General features: G+C 48.8%; 2 protein-coding genes across 3 annotated transcripts in view; one reads left to right on the top strand and one right to left on the bottom strand.

Annotated features, from left to right (window-relative positions):
* The window catches only part of LAMB3 (laminin subunit beta 3), a 75,039-nt gene extending 62,219 nt beyond the window's left edge, over window positions 1–12,820 (bottom strand). Inside the window, exon 1 of the mRNA XM_025212955.1 lies at window positions 12,709–12,820. The gene's annotated coding sequence lies outside the window, so the exon portion shown is untranslated. The remainder of the gene's footprint in view (window positions 1–12,708) is intronic.
* On the top strand, window positions 9,230–16,440 carry HSD11B1 (hydroxysteroid 11-beta dehydrogenase 1). Of its 2 annotated transcripts, XM_006031306.3 has the most exons (7): window positions 9,230–9,353; window positions 9,478–9,569; window positions 10,261–10,391; window positions 10,771–10,882; window positions 11,825–12,010; window positions 12,721–12,864; window positions 14,693–16,440. In XM_006031306.3, the coding sequence occupies exons 2-7, from the start codon at window positions 9,482–9,484 to the stop codon at window positions 14,911–14,913; spliced, it is 882 nt and encodes a 293-aa protein (XP_006031368.1). In that variant the 5' UTR covers window positions 9,230–9,353; window positions 9,478–9,481; the 3' UTR covers window positions 14,914–16,440. The 2 variants fall into 2 exon arrangements, with proteins under 2 accessions (XP_006031368.1, XP_025068741.1); XM_025212956.1 differs by having other exon boundaries at window positions 9,237–9,569; window positions 10,197–10,391.
* Window positions 16,441–19,330: the final 2,890 nt, after the last annotated feature.

Genomic DNA, 19,330 nt, shown 5'->3' with positions numbered 1-19,330 from the left:
TGAAGACATGTTTGGAGCCAAGAATTCTTGAATAAAGGAGAAAAAACTCTCTCAACCATGTATTAAGAGACCTCATTCACATTATACACAATTGGTTCACCTGCTGGGGGATAACAGGCAAATTTAGTAAGTGAAAAGAAACTTTTCTTCCCCATTGTGGCAACTAAACATCATTGAGGCTCTGAACTAAGCTACTCTCAGCAACCTGAAACAACTTTTCTTCATCAGGTTCAAATGGACAATTCACATCGTCTGTGATAAATAAGAGGGCACCTCTGCCTTCTGCCCCCTCCCTCTTTAGAGTTATCCGATTTCAAGGTTTATGAACTTAAAGCAACATGGTTTTGTGGAACAGGCAGAATTGTTGAACTTTAGGATTAGAGACAGCTCAATTAAAAGTGATGATGCCAGGGCATTCAGGACCTTTGCTTGGGCCTTGGTATTGTGATGGACCTGGTGACTGCTGAAATGCCCCAACCTTCTCTGACCTGCCAGTCCACCTCAAGGGCACAGTCTGCTGGCTTTTAGAAGTTCCTGGCTTGCTATTTGCAGGCCAAGAGCTACATACTTCAAATCCTCCAGGCTAAATTTAGTACTTCAGAGATAAACATATCCAGAGACACAAGCAAGGATTTTTTTTTCTTTGAGGGTTTTGGGAATTCAGCCAACAGCCAAGACTCAGAAGACAGCTGCAGTCAGTCAGGGTCCCCAAGATAGTCTTTCAAAGAGGTAAGTGGTGTCAGGTCACCCAGCAGAAGTGAATATCACCGATCCCATGCCATGAATACTACAATCCAGTCCCCTTGTGCTAGCAATGTACAATCTCCAGTGATGCTTGTTTTTGGCGTACTCTTCTTGACACTTTGGAGGACGTATACCCTGCAAGCTACACTGTACTCACCATAGAGACTTCCCATGCTTCGTTTTTTTATGCCCTCACTATGCCAAGAATTGTTCTCACACCTGTCCTCTTAACTGGGCTGTGATTTGCCATGTGAGATCAATGAGGCTGAATACTGGCATGAGCCTTGTTACTGTGGTAAAGTGGATGCAGCTTAGTGCTCCACTCCAATCGTCTTGGGATAGTGCCCAGTGAGCTGCGCACCCCTCCTGTGGCTTGTCCTTGGAGTACCTGACTGGCTTTCAGAAGGCTAGAAGTTTGTGTTTTGTTTTGTTTTGGGTTTGTTATTTGGGTTTTTTTGTTTGTTTGTTTGTTTTTTTGGGGGGGGGGTTGCTAAAATATATATAAAGGTTTTATATATTTATTTATTTATTTATTTATCCCTTCTAGTCACTGTTCATTACCTCCTTAACCCGACAGAGGAAACCCCACGCACTCATTACAATATACTCTCAAACGGAACGGCGCTCCCGCGCACCTGTCCGCAAGGCATTTCTCCCTCAAACCTTTGTCTCTTAGTCTGGTTCCCAAGTACGGGGTCTGAAACTAGTTCATTCAGTGTCACTTCTGCTGGAGGACCCACTGCTGCTGTCCTCGTCACTGTCTTCCAATCCAGCTGTCTCGACGTCCTCTTTGCTGTCACTGTAGAAGTCTGCCACCTAAATAATGGTGCCCAGTTGAACTGCTCGAGTCCCAGTGACTTCATGCCAAGATACCCCAGAGAATGAGGTTCTTGTACTTCACAGTGATTGCTGAACTGAAGCCCTGCAGAAGCGCAGCAGATTTTCTCAGGCATGCCCCTGAGTCCCTCCTAAAGAATGCTATCTGTCAACCTGTTTTCCTCAATGCCTAACTTGCCCCTACTGCAGATCAGAATTTTCCAATCTACCTCCAAAGATATGCTGTGACCCTGGGGGCTGAGTTCACTCTGGTTTCAAGCACACACATACCTGAGAAAGCTTGACAAGCTTCCAAAAGATAAAGACATCATGTTTCTTTCAGTCCTGTACGTAAATAGGACTGCACAGGGATCTGAGTTCACTCATGGGACAAGTGCGGTAAGGGGCTTGGGCCGCTGACCGTTTCTGTAGGGCCGCTGCCAACACTCACTCTACAGCTGGATCTTGAGACAACACCTATGGGGCAGGATTTATCCCAGTAAGTGCAGAACTCAGTTTTCAGTACAGGTGCAGCTGTTCCAGCGTCAGTGTCTACAGGGCTCAGCACTTTCAGCACGCCATATCCCAGAAGTTAGAATGAAGCTGTACAAATGCTGAAAAGCAGACACTTGTCTTTGGCAGACAAGGTCCTTTGGGTCAATCTGACATCTTTTATTAGACCAGCTAAAACAGCCTGGAACAATTCTTCTTTGCAAGCTTTTGGTGACAAACACCCTGATGCTCCTTCTGTCTGAAGAAGGATGTTTGTACCCGAAAGCTTACAAATAATTTTTCCAACTATTTTAGTTGGTCTAATAAAAGATATCATATTTACCCAAAGAACCTTGTCTGCCTGTGTCCTTAGATCAATAGGGCTACACCCAACACCCCTGATGCTTGTCTTTGTAGTTCAGTACCATGCCCCATCAGTCCAGACCCCGACTAACAGCTTGCGCTAAATAGTGCCGCAGTGATTAGCTTCTCTGGCCTATACGAACTGCACTGAGACCCACCACCCATAATGGAAACAACTCCCCTATAGGAAAGATGGGGGCAGTGGTACATAAAGCAGTCTGAGACCCCGTGAAGTACAGCACTCTACAAGAACAAGGTCCCCTTGCTCTTATCGTGGGTGACTACTGGCCAAACTGGATTGCAAGCCACAATGACCAGGTAATGCAACGTCCATATCCCATTCCCAAAGTCAGGGAGGAGCCCCCTGGACTAAGCATAGAAAGTTTTCCTGGTGACATGAATGACTTGAAAATGCTGCAACAGAAAGAGCTCTTGCTCTCAGGTAAGGGCACTTTGCTCCTGCCAGGCTGCTGGAACGCACTGGTTTCACCATGCATGCACAAACCTGCCCCGAACCCTCTCCCCTCCACTGTTTGCCTGGGGCACTCAGGCCAGGGGTGGCTGGTGTGGGGGGAGAGAAGCTGAAGCAGCTCAGACTTGCAGCTCCACTGAGCATCTGCAAGGATGATGAACAATGAACCTCTGAATTCACAGCAAGTCATTTCTCTGACAGGCTGCAGGTGCCAATAAGGGAAAAACAGCCTCTTTGTAAAGTGACCAGCACAATGCCGAGGCATCGCTCATGCCCTCCAAGCAAGGTTTCAAATCAGACTTAAGCAATGCAGAGTGGACAGTGCGAACACACGATGCAGCTTAGCCCACCTTAGAGCTAGCTGTGTATGCTCAAGGCTGCCAAGAGATGCATTTCAAGGGCACTCCTCACTTGTTTTCCTGCATACTTTACCCATTTGCCGGCTGTTTGCAGGCACTCATGAGCCTGGCCAACAGTGTAATTTGGACGCTGTTACAGGTGACAAAATAGCCGGGGTCCAGCTTGGGACATGTGCAGGCACTAGAAATAGGTTATCACAGTGGCTCCTTCTCATTGAGCAGGCCTTGCTTTCAACTGAGGATGTGTGCTCGCAACGGTGGCAGCAGCCACGTCAGCTGCTCATGAACAACACTCTCCATTTGGAGAGCTGATCTTGCTGCAGTGGCTTGGTCTCCAAACATGTGAAAGCAAAGTCTCGCTCCTTGGCAGAGGCGGAAGATGGCTGTGAAGTTCAGAGGACTGACAGCAACTGTGGCCTCTGAGAAATTCACTTCCACGGCCCTGAAAACAAGCTGTTGAATTGTTTACAGAGAAAAGTCATCTGGAGTTTGCCATGAACCTTGTCTTTGAAAACAAATGTGTGCTTGTGTGAAATGTGTTGTTTGTCAGGAGCTCAGTTTACATAGAAATTGTTGAGATGGGGCCGGGGGAAAGTACTGCTGCTAAAGTCTAGTCCAGCATGAGACAACAGAAAACTAACAATTTCCCCATACATTAGATGGGGCAGTGATAGACAGCTGTATTATAAGGCGCTTTGAGATCCTGCCCCCCACCCCCCCAAGGTACAGCACTCTACAAGAACAAGGTCCCCATGCCATTGTACTGGGTGACTACCAGCCCAGACTGGATTGCAAGCCACAACGACCAGGCAATGCAATATCCATATCCCATTCCCAAAGCCAGAGAGGAGCCGCCCGGACTAAACACAGAAAGTTTTGCTGGTGACACAAACTACTTGTGAATGCTGCAACAGAAACAGCTCTGCTCTGAGGAAAGGGAAGGAGACTTCACTCCTGCAGGCTGCTGGAACGCACTGGTTTCACCATGCATGCACAAACCTGCCCCGAACCCCATTCCCTCCACTGTTTGCCTAGGGCACTCAGGCCAGTGGTGGCTTGCGGGGGAAGAAGCTGAAGCAGCTCAGACTTGCAACTCCACTGAGCAACTGCAAGGACGATGAACAATGCCCCTCTGAATAAGCAGCAAGTCATTTCTCTGACAAGCTGAGGGTCCTGATGAGGGAAAAGTGGCCAGCGCAATGCCCAGGCATTGCTCACGCCCTTCAAGCAGGATATAAATGAGACCTAAGTGATGCAGACTCTGCACAGCAGTGTATTTCTCACCTGGTGTGAACACACAGCCCAGTCTAAAGTGACCTAAACTGGATCGTGTATTCTCCAGGCTGCCAAGAGACTCATTCCAAGGGCATTCCTCACTTGTTTTCCTAAATACCTTACCCATTAATGGCTGGTCCTTGGCCAAACATTGTGCATGCCTCTGGATTAATTTGGAAGCTGTTACAGGTGACAGAATAGCAGGGGTCCAATTTGGGACACGTGCTAGTGCTGGAAATAGGAGGGCTGTTTATCAGAGCTGCTCCTTACCCGGCAGGCCTTGCGCTCAAGCAACTGGAACGTGCTCTCACAACAGTGATGGCAGCCACGCTGGCTTTGCTCATAAACACCGCTCTCCTTTTGGGTGGTTGATCTCCCTGCAGCAGCTTGGTCTCCAAACATGTGAAAGCAAAATCCTGCTCCTTGGCAGAGAGGAAAGGTGGCTGTAGGGAACTGGCAGCAACCGTGGCCTCTGAGAAATTCATTCTTCTTCCCCGAGAACAAGCTGTTAAATTGTTTGCAGAGAAAAATAATCGAGAATTTGCCAGGAACATTTCCTAAGCAAACAGGTTTACATGCATGTGTGCAAGCATGTATGTACACCCATGTAAAGTAACTGTTTTGTTGAAAAGGCATTGTATGTAGAAAAAATATTTACATAGAAAAAATATATAACTACTTCCAAAGCCCAGGCCCGTCTTTCCCATCAGTGTTCCTGTGCTGGGTGACTGGTGCCTTGCCCAGAGGTCTGGTAATGCCCGCACAGCACAGGAGACAAAAGCAGACCAAATGGCCCAAAATAAATCATGGTGGGATCTGGAGAGGTTTCTGCTGGGCACAGGTCTAAGTGCTTCAGTCCTAACCCCTTGGCATAGCTGGCTTGCTTATTCTTGAGCAAATCGCTTCCTTTCTCTTTCTGCATCACTTCCCATTTCGCAAAATGGGAAATAATAAGCCTTGCTTAACTAATTAATTCTCACTCTCCCCATCCCCATGCCTCCTTAGCAAGGCAGGCATGGCTGTCCCATGCATCCGAGAGGTGCCTATTATGTTCACTGTCAAGGGAAAGCTTGCGAACCCTTGAGAGTACAGAGCACAAGCACTAAAGGACCTAGGGGAAGATAGGTTAGAAACACGATGAGTGCTTGACCCAGGGTCTGACCAGCTTCAGGGAATGGTGAAAGAAAGCCTATGCCACCACAAGAAGGACCAGCCTCCCCAACACTACTTGGAGACAAAGGAAACAACCAAACACCACTAAAATGGCAACTTTGCCCCAGACAAGATTGCAGAGGAGAGCCAGCATCGGCTATTGGCATTATGTGGCAGGCACTCAGATAGGGAAGGGATGCATAAAGTTAAGAGCAAAATTATTTAATGTGTCCCTGGTGACCTGGGGGGGCGGGCGGGGCACCTGCTAAGTTATGTTCTCCAAGCAGGAACCTGCCTTGCGTGACACCATTATACCAGACAGGCTGGACAGGGCTGAAAAAGCAACACAAACGGCTTTGCAGTGGGATTTGGAGGAGGTCACACAGGAACAAACAGCAAGGACCAAACCCTGCCTGGCTGAACAAAACACAGAGCAGCTGCCAGTCCTCCCTGTGCTTCAGGAAGGCATGCCATGCTGTGGACAGAGGAGTGCAGCTGGGAAGGGGGAAGTTTGGCGACACTAAGAATAATGGGAGGAAAATTTTAAAAAAAGAGACACAGGATGTTTGGATGAAATAGCAGGAAGAAAAAAATCCTGAGCAAGATCCAGACCATGGAGGAGCTTTGCAGGGAAATGACTGAAGATGCAGCATTTGGGAGTGTAATTAGACGGGACAAAGCAGCAGGAAAACATCCGGTTAGGGACAAACCTATATTGCTGGATAAGGGTGGGAGCTAACAGGGCCTTTCCCATTTCTAGATCTCACGCCCTTACTGAAAATCTAAGTCACTGGGGGCACACAGGTTTCCACAGCAACTGCTACCATTAAATGTCTTCCCCACCAAAACTCAAACAAAACCCTGTTGGTGCTGGGAGAGCATGCAAAAAAGCGATGGTGGCAGCAGCAGCAAAGTCCAGCTTTGCAGTGGGACAGCTGGATCTGTGGCCTCGAAACAGGGACCTAGACATGGCTGGCTATTGCCCAAGTGAAGTGGCACTATCAAGCATGCTCTCTCTAGTAGTGCCACCTTTTACATTGCTTTCACTGTAAAAAATCTCTGGCCCAAAGGAAAACCAGGGTGGTGGAGTGGCTCCCATCACTGGACCGGAAAACAGAGGACCCAAGCTCCCTTGCTGCTCTGCCACTGACTTGCCGTGACCCCTTAAGCAAGTCATCTCTTTCCCGTGCCTCAGTTTTCCACCCCACCATTTGTCTGTCTTCTCTCACTTCTCTATAAGCCTGCTTGGAGAGGAACTATTTCTCCCTACACACTTGTGCTGTATAAGGTACAGTGGAAAATTGATGCCATTTGGGAAATACAGTAAGGCGAAGTGTGTCGTGGGAATAAATTACCTGCCAAACAATTACTTTCTGGTGGTCAAGTGAAACCATTAGGAAACTGGTTTTAGATGTAATGAATAATGTCAACTGAAAAGAGTTTTTAGAAGTCAAGCATCTCATTTTAACATTTAAAACCCCCGTTTTTTCCCCAAAAATCATTTTTTCAACATTAAAAAAAAAGAATTTTCAACCATAAATTTAGCTGACTTCCATTTTTTAAAAGGGTTTAAAAACCTGATGATGACATGGGGCATTTGCTTTTGAGAGAGGCTAGATGCTTTGGGTAGCCTGCAGAAGATTTCCATATTTCAGTTCAGCCTCAGAACTGACACATCAGTGTTTTGCCTGGCCCTCGCCTTTAGCTGCTCCTGTCACAGAGATGGTAAATTAGCGTCTGACAAAGCAGGCTATTGCTTATGAAAGATTATGCCTTGCTGAACAAATCAGCCAACAAGGTGCCTCCCTGCCTTGCTAAGACTTCATGAGACAGGGCCTTGCTTTTCCCACACACCTGTGCACAGGTGCTGGTTGTGACTGAGGGTTAATTATTTCATTTATTCAACTGAAACCATTATGTGGCCAAAGCCATGACTTCTGTGTTAAAACAAAGAGGAAGGAGATTGGGAAACAGCTGTTTCCCCAAAACAGGGTGACGTGTCCTCCTTACCAAAAGGTACGCAGCCTCCTTACCGAAGAGCATCATTCAAGTGGAAACAGAAAGGGAATATCCACATGGCAAGAGCAATAGCACCCTGGCAGCACACAGACCTGCCAAGTATATTATTAACCCGTACCCTCTTTAATTTCAAAGCTGCACCCAAAACCTCACTGGGGTTCATTACTGTAGGGTTCCTCCAGAGGACTGGGCTGCACATTATTCTTTGGCTGGTTATTTCTGCTCTGTTAAGGAGGGAACAGCCTGAATGTCTCTAACCAGCATTTAGAAGGCGTATCATTTCAGAGAAGATGCCAAAATGAGGGGGCATGGGTTGCACAAGTCAACCAGGAACAGAGTATAGCCCCCGGGTTGCAAGAGCTCTGTGATCAACTTGGCTGCAGCCTGCGCACATGGGGACTCTGAATATTGCTCTGCTGCTCTCTTGGACTTCTCCCTTTAACTTGACAATGGATATAATGCTAGTGAAAGATGCCAGCAGCAGATCTGGACGGCAAAGGTCTTTATTTCTCTGCAGAACAGGTACAGCCCACATAGCAGTCAGTCAAGTTGCTCAATCCTGGCCCTTGCTAAGGAGCATTCACCCAAAGCTAGGGTGATGGCATCAAGGAGGGCAGTTTGGTCCTCTACTGATCGCCCAGTCTCCACTTGGACAGCGAGCCAAATCAAGAAAGCATCTAAGATCAAGTGTAATTGTTGCACTGGTCGGTTGCCCAGACTGAATGGCACAGTGTGGTGGAGGGTGCACCCCTGTCCAATGCACTGTGGACAGGACATCCCATGAGAGTCTTGTAATTAGCTTCCCAGTGGCCACCTTCCAGTGGGAGGATCTTGGCTACATGCTGACTTTATAGAAAAGGGGGACTCTTCTTTAGCTTGCTCCTGTGGCCGTTGGCTAAGGGCAAGTGAGACTCAGGGGCATCCAAAACCCAAGGCCTCCGGGTTTGGACCAGCATGTAGCATGCTCGTCAATTGATATAGGAGTATCTGAAGCCCCAAGCTGAGAAGGGTGGGGTGGAGGATACCTGCCGGCTGTAGCACCACATACAGTGTTTGAATGATCGCGTTTTGCTCAATCAAGAGGATTCGGAACCGGTTTGGCTCATTTGACCTAGAATACAAAAAAATTTCCCCCCAAAAAATCTCCTGGGCTCTGTGGGGTAGGTGGCTTCCACAGCTCAGCATCCACAAAGGCAAACACCTGTCACTTCAAAGCTTTGCAGCGTGTGAAGCGAAGAGCTCCCAGCAGGAACACTGTACCCCAGGGCTTCAGTGGCTTTCCCCGTGTCCAAACCCCTGTAAACTTGGAAACACCTCCAGGCTAGAATGGCGTTTTCCTTTCTCTCTGCTTTGCATTCAAGAAGCGGGGCGGCTCAATGGCTAAGCAAACACATCACAATAAAACCCAGGGCTACCACACCTGCAGGAGCCAGTCCCTAATGTTCTCTAAAGTGAAACTTGATGCTTCTCAGCAAGGACACACCTCTTCCAGGGTGTTGTGCAAAATTCCTTATTTTGACGTAGGGGCAGGAAATATGAAAAAGAGCCAGGCAGAGTCCAAAACAACACGGTCACTTAGGCCGAGATTGATCAGCTCCAGAGCGGAGCAAATGAAAGCTTCCGCTTCACCCAGCAGCTCCGGCCGTTGCGATTTTCCAAAGGTTTGGGAGTTGCTTTCGCTTCACTGACACATTTTAAAGGATAGGCACTGCTGCTTCTGTCTGGAGCAGCTTTGCAGACCGTTTTTCTCCCGTCTCTTTCATGTTTTATTTCCTGATCTTACAGTGGGATGGGTCGGTTGCAAAAGATTCTCATTCCCTTTGCGGGATTGGTCCTGGCCTTCTGGTTTTATTCAGCGAGGGAGGATTTCAAACCTGGTAAGTTATTAAAAAGCAAATGTGTTTTCAAATAAGACATAGCAAGCTGCGCCAAGCCTTTTGCACGGGATCGGTACGGAGCTGGGAACAAAGCATGTCCTGGTATTTGTAACAGTGCTGATAATCGTCTGCTTCAGCAGAGCTGCCACAGTACATCAAGCAAGGGAATACCCAGGAATGGTAATTTTTAAGTTTACAGCCAGGACTTTTAATCCTCAGAATCAAATGCCTTTTCCTTTGCAAAAAGAGCTAACAAAAAAAGTAATTTAAAAATAGATTTTACAAACTTTTTCTTTATTTGTGAAGTTGGAAGAATGTATGTTTGCCAGATGGCTGGAATGGTTCATTACTTTGGGAAAAGAAAGAAGAAAAAAAAAAGCCCGTGGCCTATTTTCATGTCTGGAGATGTGATGAGATACTTTAATAAGGCACTGCCAGAGTTTTTTTTAATCTTGCTGCACTCCCTTAACAAAGTTAACTACTCTCTCCAGAAGTTTTTCTTGGAGAAGGAAAAAAGAGATTGCTTGTTGCAGGGGGAACTGGGGCTCTCGGCTGCCTCTGAGCAGGCTTGCTCAGTTAGCAGGCTGGATTGGCTTGTTCCCCATCTTGATTTCATGACTGCTGTAGGGCACTAGAGAAAATATGCCTTTGGTGTCCTGGCATGTCCTCCTCCTCATGCCTTCCTCTCCAGAGATGCTGAAAGGGAAGCGAGTGATCGTCACTGGAGCAAGCAGCGGAATTGGAGAGCAAATGGCCTACCACCTGGCACAGATGGGATCTCATCTTCTGATCACGGCACGGACAGAGGCCAAGCTACAGAAAGTAATTGGCAAGCCGAGCACTCACATATGCATGCCTATGACACTGCACACACTTACATGCCAAGGTTAGTTTCGTGTCACAGGTACATAGGTATGCACACACTCAGACTTGCTGCGGGAGAATCGCATAACATGCACATACACGCTCACAGATGTGCATGCTTATGGCTGCACATCAATAGATGCACTCTTGTTTGCACACACTTGCTCCAGTCCTGCTCCCAGATGTTCCTTTTGTGCTGCTTGAAGGATGCACGATGCAGTCACTGTATCCCCCAAGCCACAGAATAACCCTCAAAGACCCCCAGGGACGTGACACCAGGCTCTCGGAGGGTTGGCAGCGGGAAACAGGTTCCCACAATGTTCCGATCACGTTTCAGGTTGTTGCACGGTGTCTAGAGCTGGGCGCAGCATCCGCGCAGCATGTGAGTGGCAGCATGGAGGACACGGCCTTTGCTGAGCATGTGGTGAAGGAGGCGGAAGAGTTACTGGGTATGTTAACAGCTCGCTGCCTGGAAACCACCAGCAGTCCCTTGCCATGGGGCAATGTGGAGAGGCCCTGCCACTCCTTAATCATGTCATGGTCTATCTTATATGCATGTCAACTAGGAGAGGATAGGGGAGAAGGGAGGGATTTCTTTAACTCTTCTCACTCTTAAGGTTTTTTGGGTGGGGTTTTACTGTTATTGAGTGCTGCTTGGATAGGCCACTCAGGAACGCACACGAGAGCTAGTGTGGGCAGGCAGTGCACGGCTCTGCCAATGCAACTCTGCTCTGAGGACCAGTATCCCCTGCTGTTCCAGTCCTTCCCCTGCTAATGTGGGGGTTCAAGCCCCACAGCTCTGCCATGCAGCCTTGATCTGATGTGTGCTCCTGGTTATCATCCTACATCCCCCTCATGCTCTGCCTCTGAATCCCAGCACCTCTCACTATAGCAATCCCAGCCTGTCACTCAGCTCTGGCCAGCAGCAACCCTGCTGTTCACATCACACATCACTGCCCAAGGCTCTGCAAGCATGTGCATCTCAGCTGGGCCTATGCTGTGCCAGTTGTGAGCCCCCGGGCAGCCCTGCTGTACTCCTCCCCTTCTGTGCCCTGAATGAGCACAGCAGGACCATTGCATCTGTGCTTTTGTAGTACGCTGAGGACTGGACCTGGGATGACATGAGTGACAACTGCACTCACACTGGTGAGCGGGCTCAGGGCTTGGACCCAGCTTCAGAGAGGAAAGGCCACTGCACTGAATTACAAGTCTGCTAGCAGCAGACTTGTGCTTTTAAAACATTCAGTCTATGCACGCTCTGTTTCGAGAGACGGATAACCGCAGGATTCACGGCCATTATAAGAAAGCATATATAGCAAACAAAACAGGGTTGGGCTGCAGCTCCATCCTCATTTCACTCCACCCCTCTAAAGCAACCCCTTGCTTTGCAGGAGGCCTGGACATGTTGATCCTCAATCACATCGGCAGCTCGTACTTTCACTACTTTGACGGGGATGTTGGGCACGTGCGGAAGCTCCTTGAGACTAACTTTCTCAGCTATGTGGCCATGACCGTCTCTGCCCTGCCGATGCTCAAGGAGAGTGGGGGCAGCATCGTGGTGGTTTCCTCCATGGCAGGTCAACTATGATCCGGGGCTAAGATTGTACAGGCATATTTTCCACAGTGTGGAAAACCCAGTACACCCAGGGGGTTGATGGGAGATAACCGCCTTGCTCGATTCAGTCCCCATTTGGTTTTCTAGGGAGCTTGCCTCCAATTCATGGACAGTCAGCACCTCCACACTCAAGCATAAGGGCGAGGCTGCAGTTCTCCCAGCACCAGAATTGCAGTCCAGCTGCAAAAGGGAAGGATGTGGATTCCTCTTTGGCTGCCCACAGGTGTTTGCTTTGTGTTGGTGGATCAAATTCATTACCAAGCTGACCCCTAGCTGGTAGTTCTCTAGTGCATGTGAATTATCCCAATGACAGGGCCCCTATTGTAATCTCTGGGGACTGAAGGGGCCACAGAGAGACAACTGCTCTGTTCATCATCCCTCCTTGGGCATACTTGATTACAACTGTCAGGGGTGCAGAAGGTGGAGGCTTACACTGCTGCTTCCTATGCTGTACTTGCTACATGCATCAGCAGGATGTTTGCCTGACTTAGAAGGATCTTTAGAAGGGTTGGAAACTAATGAGATTCAGTACGCAGCTCTCTGAGGGTCCTTTGTATTTCTGGGCTGGCCTAGAAACACCAACACAGGTTTTACTTTTCACAGTGTTTTTTCCCCCAGTGAAAGCAAACTTTTTATGCAGTGCTACAAATGAAACTTAACCTTTTGTCCTAGGTAAAGTCGGGTTTCCCTTCACCGTTCCGTACTCCGCGACTAAGTTTGCCCTGGATGGCTTTTTCAGCTCCTTGAGGCAGGAATTCGCTCTTCAGAACACCAACATTTCCATCACGCTCTGCATCCTTGGCTTCATCAATACTGGTAAGATGGATGCTACTTGGACCTTGCTGATGAGGAAAGAGGCACGGTCAGATGCTGAGCTTTTTACCTCACCCTGCCAGGCAGTTCTCTCCTTCCTTCATGGATCTCCCTGGCTGCTGCTGCATACCCCACAAGAAGAAAAGGGGCTCCATACCGATCAGAACATAGCGCCCTGTGCCTCAACATCCTGTTTGTCACTGTGGCCAAGAGTGGGTGCTAAGGAGAAGTTTATTTATCCAGACTGATCGATCCCCTGCCCCTCTCCCTACTGCTTCTGGTGTTCAGAAGCCTAGCACGTCCTAATCTTCAGGATAAGGGCTCACTCCTTATTGCACTCCTCACTATAATGCTGCATACCCACTAACAAACCCACCTTCTGTGAATTTTCCCAATCCCGTTTGAACCTAGTCAAATTAGCAACTTCCAAAACTTCCTGAAGCAGTGAGTACCACGGGTTAATGACATGTTCTGTGAAAAAGAACTTCCTTTCACTCCTTTTAATCCTGCCATCTAATAACTTCATTGATGTCCCCTAGTTCTAGCACTGTGCTAGTGAACTCTCCAGGCTCTTGACCTTTCCTGGACCATTTCTAGTTCTACTAGATCCTTCTGCAGATAGGGAAGGGAGATGTGGGGGAAACACACATGGTATTCAAGGCGTGGGCACAATAATATTTTCCTTTTCTATCATAACATGCCCTTTTTAATCACTGCTAGCATCCTATTTGCCTCGATAACTGCCACCAAACAACGCTGGTTTTGGAGAACTATGCACAAACATTTGGAAATCTCTTTGCTCAGAAAATTTTAGGGTTCATGGAAGGGACTTCTACGGTCTTCTGGCCCAAGCACATGCGTGAATGCAAGGCAGTAGTAGTACATGAGTAGCAAAGGCTAACATAGAGCTCAGCATCATGTATGTGCATCTCGAGTTATTCTTTCCTGCATGCATCGCTTGACACGTCTCAGCCTCAAAGTTCACTTGCCATTTTCTTGCCAATTGACTTGCATATGGGCTGTCCCCAGAAACATCCCTCTCACACCATCCTGAAAACGTGCATTGCCCTGCCTGGGTTGACCTAGTAGGACAGTACCATCTCCTGCACCAAACCCCAGCGTCAATACACACATCTTTCTCAGTACCTGCAAGGAGTCAGACACATCTAAACAATAATAGAGCAATGGCTAGGCTACACATTGCTCTGAATAGCAGTCAGTGTAAATCTATAGGCCAGATTCTCAGGTGGGGTAAATCAGCACTGAAGCTAATGAGGATATAACCGGTCACAGTGCAGAAGCTCTCACTTTATATACTCTCGTAATGGCATAAACTAATAGTCACGGGGCACAGGAGCAGGTATTCACATTTTCAGGCGGGCTCTTCCACCCAGAAGCCTTGGGGTTCAGATGCTCCCTAGTCACGCCTGCTCCCAGTGAAAGGACATAGGAGCAAGCTAGAGGGAAAGTCCAAGAGCCCATTGCCATAAAATGTGTAGCCAAGATCTTCTCTTTGGGAGGCTATAGTGGACTCTCACAAGGGTGTATGCCTGCAGTGCAAGGGACAGGTCTCCACCCTCAACTACACAAAGTCATTCAAGGTCAGGAAGAAGGGGATCTCTCCTTCCAAGTACAGTAAAACCACCTGCACCAACAGCATCATCATGGTGTTGTGTAACGCATCAGAAGAGGAGTTGCACACACAAATCCACAGGGGCTCATTCCTTATTGAGTACTTTGAGAACAATTGCAGGCTCTGGAGGCTGAGTAGAGCTCACTTATGCAGACCATTGCACATCTAACCAAAGTGCCCTTTCTTTTCCCACCTTAGACAGTGCCATGAAGGCTGCTGCAGATGTGGTGCTTATCCCCCCTGCACCAAAGGAGGAGTGTGCGCTGGAAATCATCAAGGGGGGAGCCCTCCGCCAGCGGGAAGTCTACTACAAATATGCAACTATCAAGTTCTCCCTCCTGCTCCGGGACTGGGCTGCAGACCTCCTGGATTATCTCATCCGTAGGGAGTACAACCTGGAGAACCTAGAGAAAAAGTAATCTGTAGCAGCCTTCGGGTGTTTTCCCTGTTCCTACCCTCTCGCATACTCTTGGCCAAGGCCAGGCAAGCTGTGCAGCTCCCCAGCACAGGTCCCTCATTTAGGGGAAGCAAAGATAGGACCCCAAATATTATGATGCCGGGATCCTATGGCACTTGACGGTGAGCATCCATCCCAGTCCTTGGAGGAGGAGTAATGAATGCTAGGCTGGAAAAGCTCAGGTTTTGGACTACGGTTTCTGAATTTGGTGCTCTGGGACTGCATTCCCCACCCTAACCCCTCCTTTGTCTGCACTCTGGCCCCTGCAGCTGAGCTGATTAAGGATTAAGAGACCCAGGGAGTACTGTCTTTAGAAGGTGCCTGTGTCCCTGCTTTGGGGGGCTGTATCAGTCAGCTGTGTGAGAAGAGCCCTTTGCATAGCCCGTCACAGGGGACAGGAGCTTAGTTTCTCCTTTGTCCCCCTCTACCGGTGGATAAGAGCTTTGCAGCACGTAGCTTGGAAATTCATGGCAGCAATGAGATACCCTAATTAAGACAGCCCCAGAGGGCTGAAATCTGACTGTTGGTTTGAAAAATAAAACAAACCCCTCTCTGCTTGGATGTTTCAGGTGAGAGACACTCCCTGGAGGCCTTGATTTTGCATGGGGCTAGTAGGCCACATGCATTTTGACTGGAGGTTGCAATGCCTTCAGATGGGTGCGTTCTCTTATCTACGCAGTCCTGGCTGAAAATCCAGAAAAGCTGTATCCTGTCCCAGGCACAGTCACATAATTTCTACCCTAGAAATGTGCTAACTTCTGCTCAAGACATGAGACTGGCACGCCTGAAAGTCGGGCCCCTTGCCTTTTGAGGCCTAACACCCACAAAGTCAGAGGTTATCATGCCTGAAAAAAATCAGTCCAACCAGGGAACGGAAAGAGGCAGAAATGCAGAAAAGCTCATTGCTTTTTAGTCTGTAGTATTCAGAAAGCAGAAGCACCAGTACAGAGTGCTTGGCTGGCAATGCAGGGACCTAGGAGCACTGGAAAAGTCTCGAATGCCAGCCCAAAAATGTCTTTAACCTCCCGGTCTGACCCCTTCAGTTCTGGAGCACGGCCAGATACCGGGCGGTATTTACATGACGGGGCCATGCGAGCTGTCTCCAGCCAAGAGCAATGCTAGGAAGAACCAGTCTCTGGTTTCTTTCCCCCCCGTTTGTAGCCTCCTCGCATATACAATTGGAGCTGGAGAGACTTTCAAAATGCAAATGTTTTTTTTTACCCCACACCAGAGACAAGAAAAATTTTTCCCAACATTTTCAACCCTTTCCCAGCCAGCGATAAATGTTTATTATTATTGCACAGATAGTCTCTGCTTCCCAAAGAGTCCTCAACAGACAGACACTGCTGGGCTCCAAAGATTGTGGCCAATAGCAAAATTTCATAGCACAAAAGACTGAATCCCCTACAGCTGCCACAGCCAGCCCTGACTGATCCCTCCCACTAAGGAAAATGTGGTAACATGAACTAATTATTGAATTAAAAATGACTAACCTTACAGGTGCGTGAGCACTCTTTTGTTCCCCACCTCTCCCCATAATCGTGGGGCTCTGCTCACGCCACACTGTGAATGAGCGCCGTTCTACCGGCCTGTCTTCCTGGAGATGCACACGTCTGACAAGGCTGCATGTTTGCACAGATAATGTTGCACACGTGCAGGTACACCTGCCTGGAAACTCATTTTGGTTCAAGAAGGATTCTTTCCATTTAACTTCAGGTTTGGTATTGGCCTCGCTCAGTTAGAAGGTGAGATGTCTCACAGAAATCATCAGCGGTACAAAACCCTACGTACATGTAGTTATCTCAGTATCGAGTTCCCTATTCCCATTAGCTTATTCTTTCCTCCTCCACAAAAACATAGCTACATTTGTCCAAGAACCTTTCATTCTACCCCTGCATCCAAGCTTTCCGTTTTTTGTCTCCATTTTATTTGCATTCTCTTCCCTTTTTGTTGGTCTTCCCCCTTCTCTCTTGCTTTAAAAAGCACCCTCACTTTTGGTCTCATAACCTGCAGTTTTGAAGTCATGGCAACAAGGTGGTCACTTCAGAGACATGCAGACAGTGCAGTCATGTGCAAAGATATGGAAACTAGTTTGGGGACAGGAAGAAGTGGGACAGCCCTTTCTCTGCCTGGTTCCCTGATGTAAAACACATGTAGCTTTTCTAATCCAGTTTGTAAAAGGGAGGATTGTAAACAGAGGAAAAGTTTAAGGTGGGGGTGGTGGTGGGGGATACTACATAAAGCCAACATGAGCGTGAGCCCTGCTGAGTGTCAGATGGACTGGCAGAGAGCTGAACCCTGCAAGAAACAGTTCTGGGGAGCTCCCTGCCCACAGGAGTTTGGTAATTGTGCTGTTTGCACTTGGCCGTGAGCCGAGAAATGCTGCACTGCAAGCACTTTCCTTTGCCTCACTGAGATGCAGATTCTCCCTGGTAAGTCAGCGCAGCTCAGAGCAGCAATGACTGACCAGTGTTTTCTCTGCAGAGCTTTAGGAATTGATCCTGCGATTCAGATTGATTTCCTCTGCCCCTGTCCCTAATACAGTGCACCAGAACGCTCTCTTCTCCTTTCAGCCCTTCCATAGAAAATCCTTTGCAGAAAAACCTACAGTACCATTTCCCAGGGAGGGATCACTCTGTCTCACTCACACATGCCCCCTTTCTTAGCAAACTGCTTCACCTCTAGCTGTCCACGGGAAAATCCTCCTCCGCTCCCAGGGGGCAACACGGCTGAGACTGGCACCCTCCTTACAGGGCACAGCCCGTCTGACCAGCCAGACTGCCCACAGGGGGCAAAAGGGACTTTTGCCCCCTGTGGGAGGAGGGGCAGCCAGACTGCCCACAGGGGGCAAAAGGGACAGGCCCAGACCCCTGCTTACGGGGAGGGCCCACAGCCAGCCAAAGGACAGAGCTGTCCCCAAAGGTACATTGAGACCTGTACCCTGCTTACAGGGAGGTCCACTGCCGTGCACAACCTTGCTGTCCAACATGATGCACGGGACTCACACCCTTGTTACAGGGCAGCCCAGGGGTCCAGACGTGGAGAACCAGGCATAGATGCAGGATGAAGGACAGATGCCTGGACACAGGGAATGCTGAGGAAGCCAGAGGCGCACGTTCAAATCCACTGTCCTTGTCACGTGGTAGGAGGCAGCATGCCAGAAAGCCAACCGAACAGCGGTTGCTCAGGTGGCGCATTTCAAGGAAGCAAGCAGCCCCACACCTGGAGGACAACAGGCAAAAACTAAGGCTTTCCTGACAGAGAAGTCAGAGCTCTCAAAGGACCCGAAAAAGGTTCCAAGTGCCCACACTGCATTGGGGGATGTAATGAAACCCCAGATAGCAGCAGCGAGCAGGGGAAGGAACAGCTGCCCACTTGCAGAAGGAACACACTTGGACCCGAGAGGCAGCAAGCTCAAAATGCCCACTGTACTAAAGAGCTCCCTGCCTTGGAAAAGGAAGTGGGAGACGACATAACTCTCGTTTACAGGATCCTGAGTACTCCACCTAAAACCTATCCGTGTATGACACCATCAGAAGCTAAGACAAATCCTGCTTAGAAGAAAGTGTCAGGAACCCAACTTTCTGGGGCCCACCGAATACAAGGTCTATGGCTTGGTGATTGAACCGAAAAAATAAAATAAAATAAATGTTTTTAAGTCAGTCACCACATCGAAACTCCCTTACCTTTCCTGGGCTGGCATGGTTTTCTTCCCTCCTGGTCAGCTGACTCCCGCTTGAGTATCATCTTTCCTGCTTCTCCTACCAGGGCCTATAATAAACAGAGACAGATGCTGCATTTGACTGACCACCTTGGAGGATGTGTCTCTGGGTCACAACTTGGCTCCCTCTCTTACTTGAATCTGTCCTCCGTCAATGGAAATGGGGGAGGGTAGATGTCTGTGGGCTCGCCTGTTGATATCCGGGCCAGCTGGAAGCAGAGTGCGATGGACCAGGACTCTGGACAGAACTGCTAGGGCGGCACCATGAATGGTGACCACAAACACCAGAAACCCTGCTGACAGGGCGGTGCTCCCTGCACACAGCTGGCTGGTGGGGCGTGAAGCCCAGAGACAACCTGCAAAGTCCTGAATGCCAGCTGACAGGTGCACCAAGCGGTCTCCATCAGGGGTCAAAGCTGCCCCATGGACAGAAGGGCCACGACTTCAGCCTCCCGCCACGGAAGCCACAGAGCCCAAAGGGCTAAAGAAGGCCTCATCCCCCAAGGCCAGAGGGGGTGGGGGTGCAGCCCTGTTGACAGGGTGCAGGGGGCATCTCATAGTGCCAGGAGCAGCAGAAGAGAGGAGCAGAGACCTGGACCTGAGTTACAGAAAGGTCGCTAAGCCTCGGGGTCCCAGCACACTTAATGTCCTCCAGAAG

The sequence above is a fragment of the Alligator sinensis genome, unplaced genomic scaffold, assembly GCF_000455745.1.
Source record: "Alligator sinensis unplaced genomic scaffold, ASM45574v1 scaffold1499_1, whole genome shotgun sequence".
NCBI lineage: Eukaryota > Metazoa > Chordata > Crocodylia > Alligatoridae > Alligator > Alligator sinensis.
This window is presented reverse-complemented; position numbering and strand designations above follow the sequence as displayed.

Excerpts from the sequence above, each read along its gene's own strand:
- HSD11B1 (XM_006031306.3), top strand. The coding sequence starts at position 9,482 with ATGGGTCGGTTGCAAAAGATTCTCATTCCCTTTGCGGGATTGGTCCTG. Across the intron at positions 12,011-12,720 it reads GGTGGTTTCCTCCATGGCAG|GTAAAGTCGGGTTTCCCTTC; the intron begins GTCAACTATGAT and ends CTTTTGTCCTAG. Across the intron at positions 12,865-14,692 it reads CCTTGGCTTCATCAATACTG|ACAGTGCCATGAAGGCTGCT; the intron begins GTAAGATGGATG and ends TTCCCACCTTAG.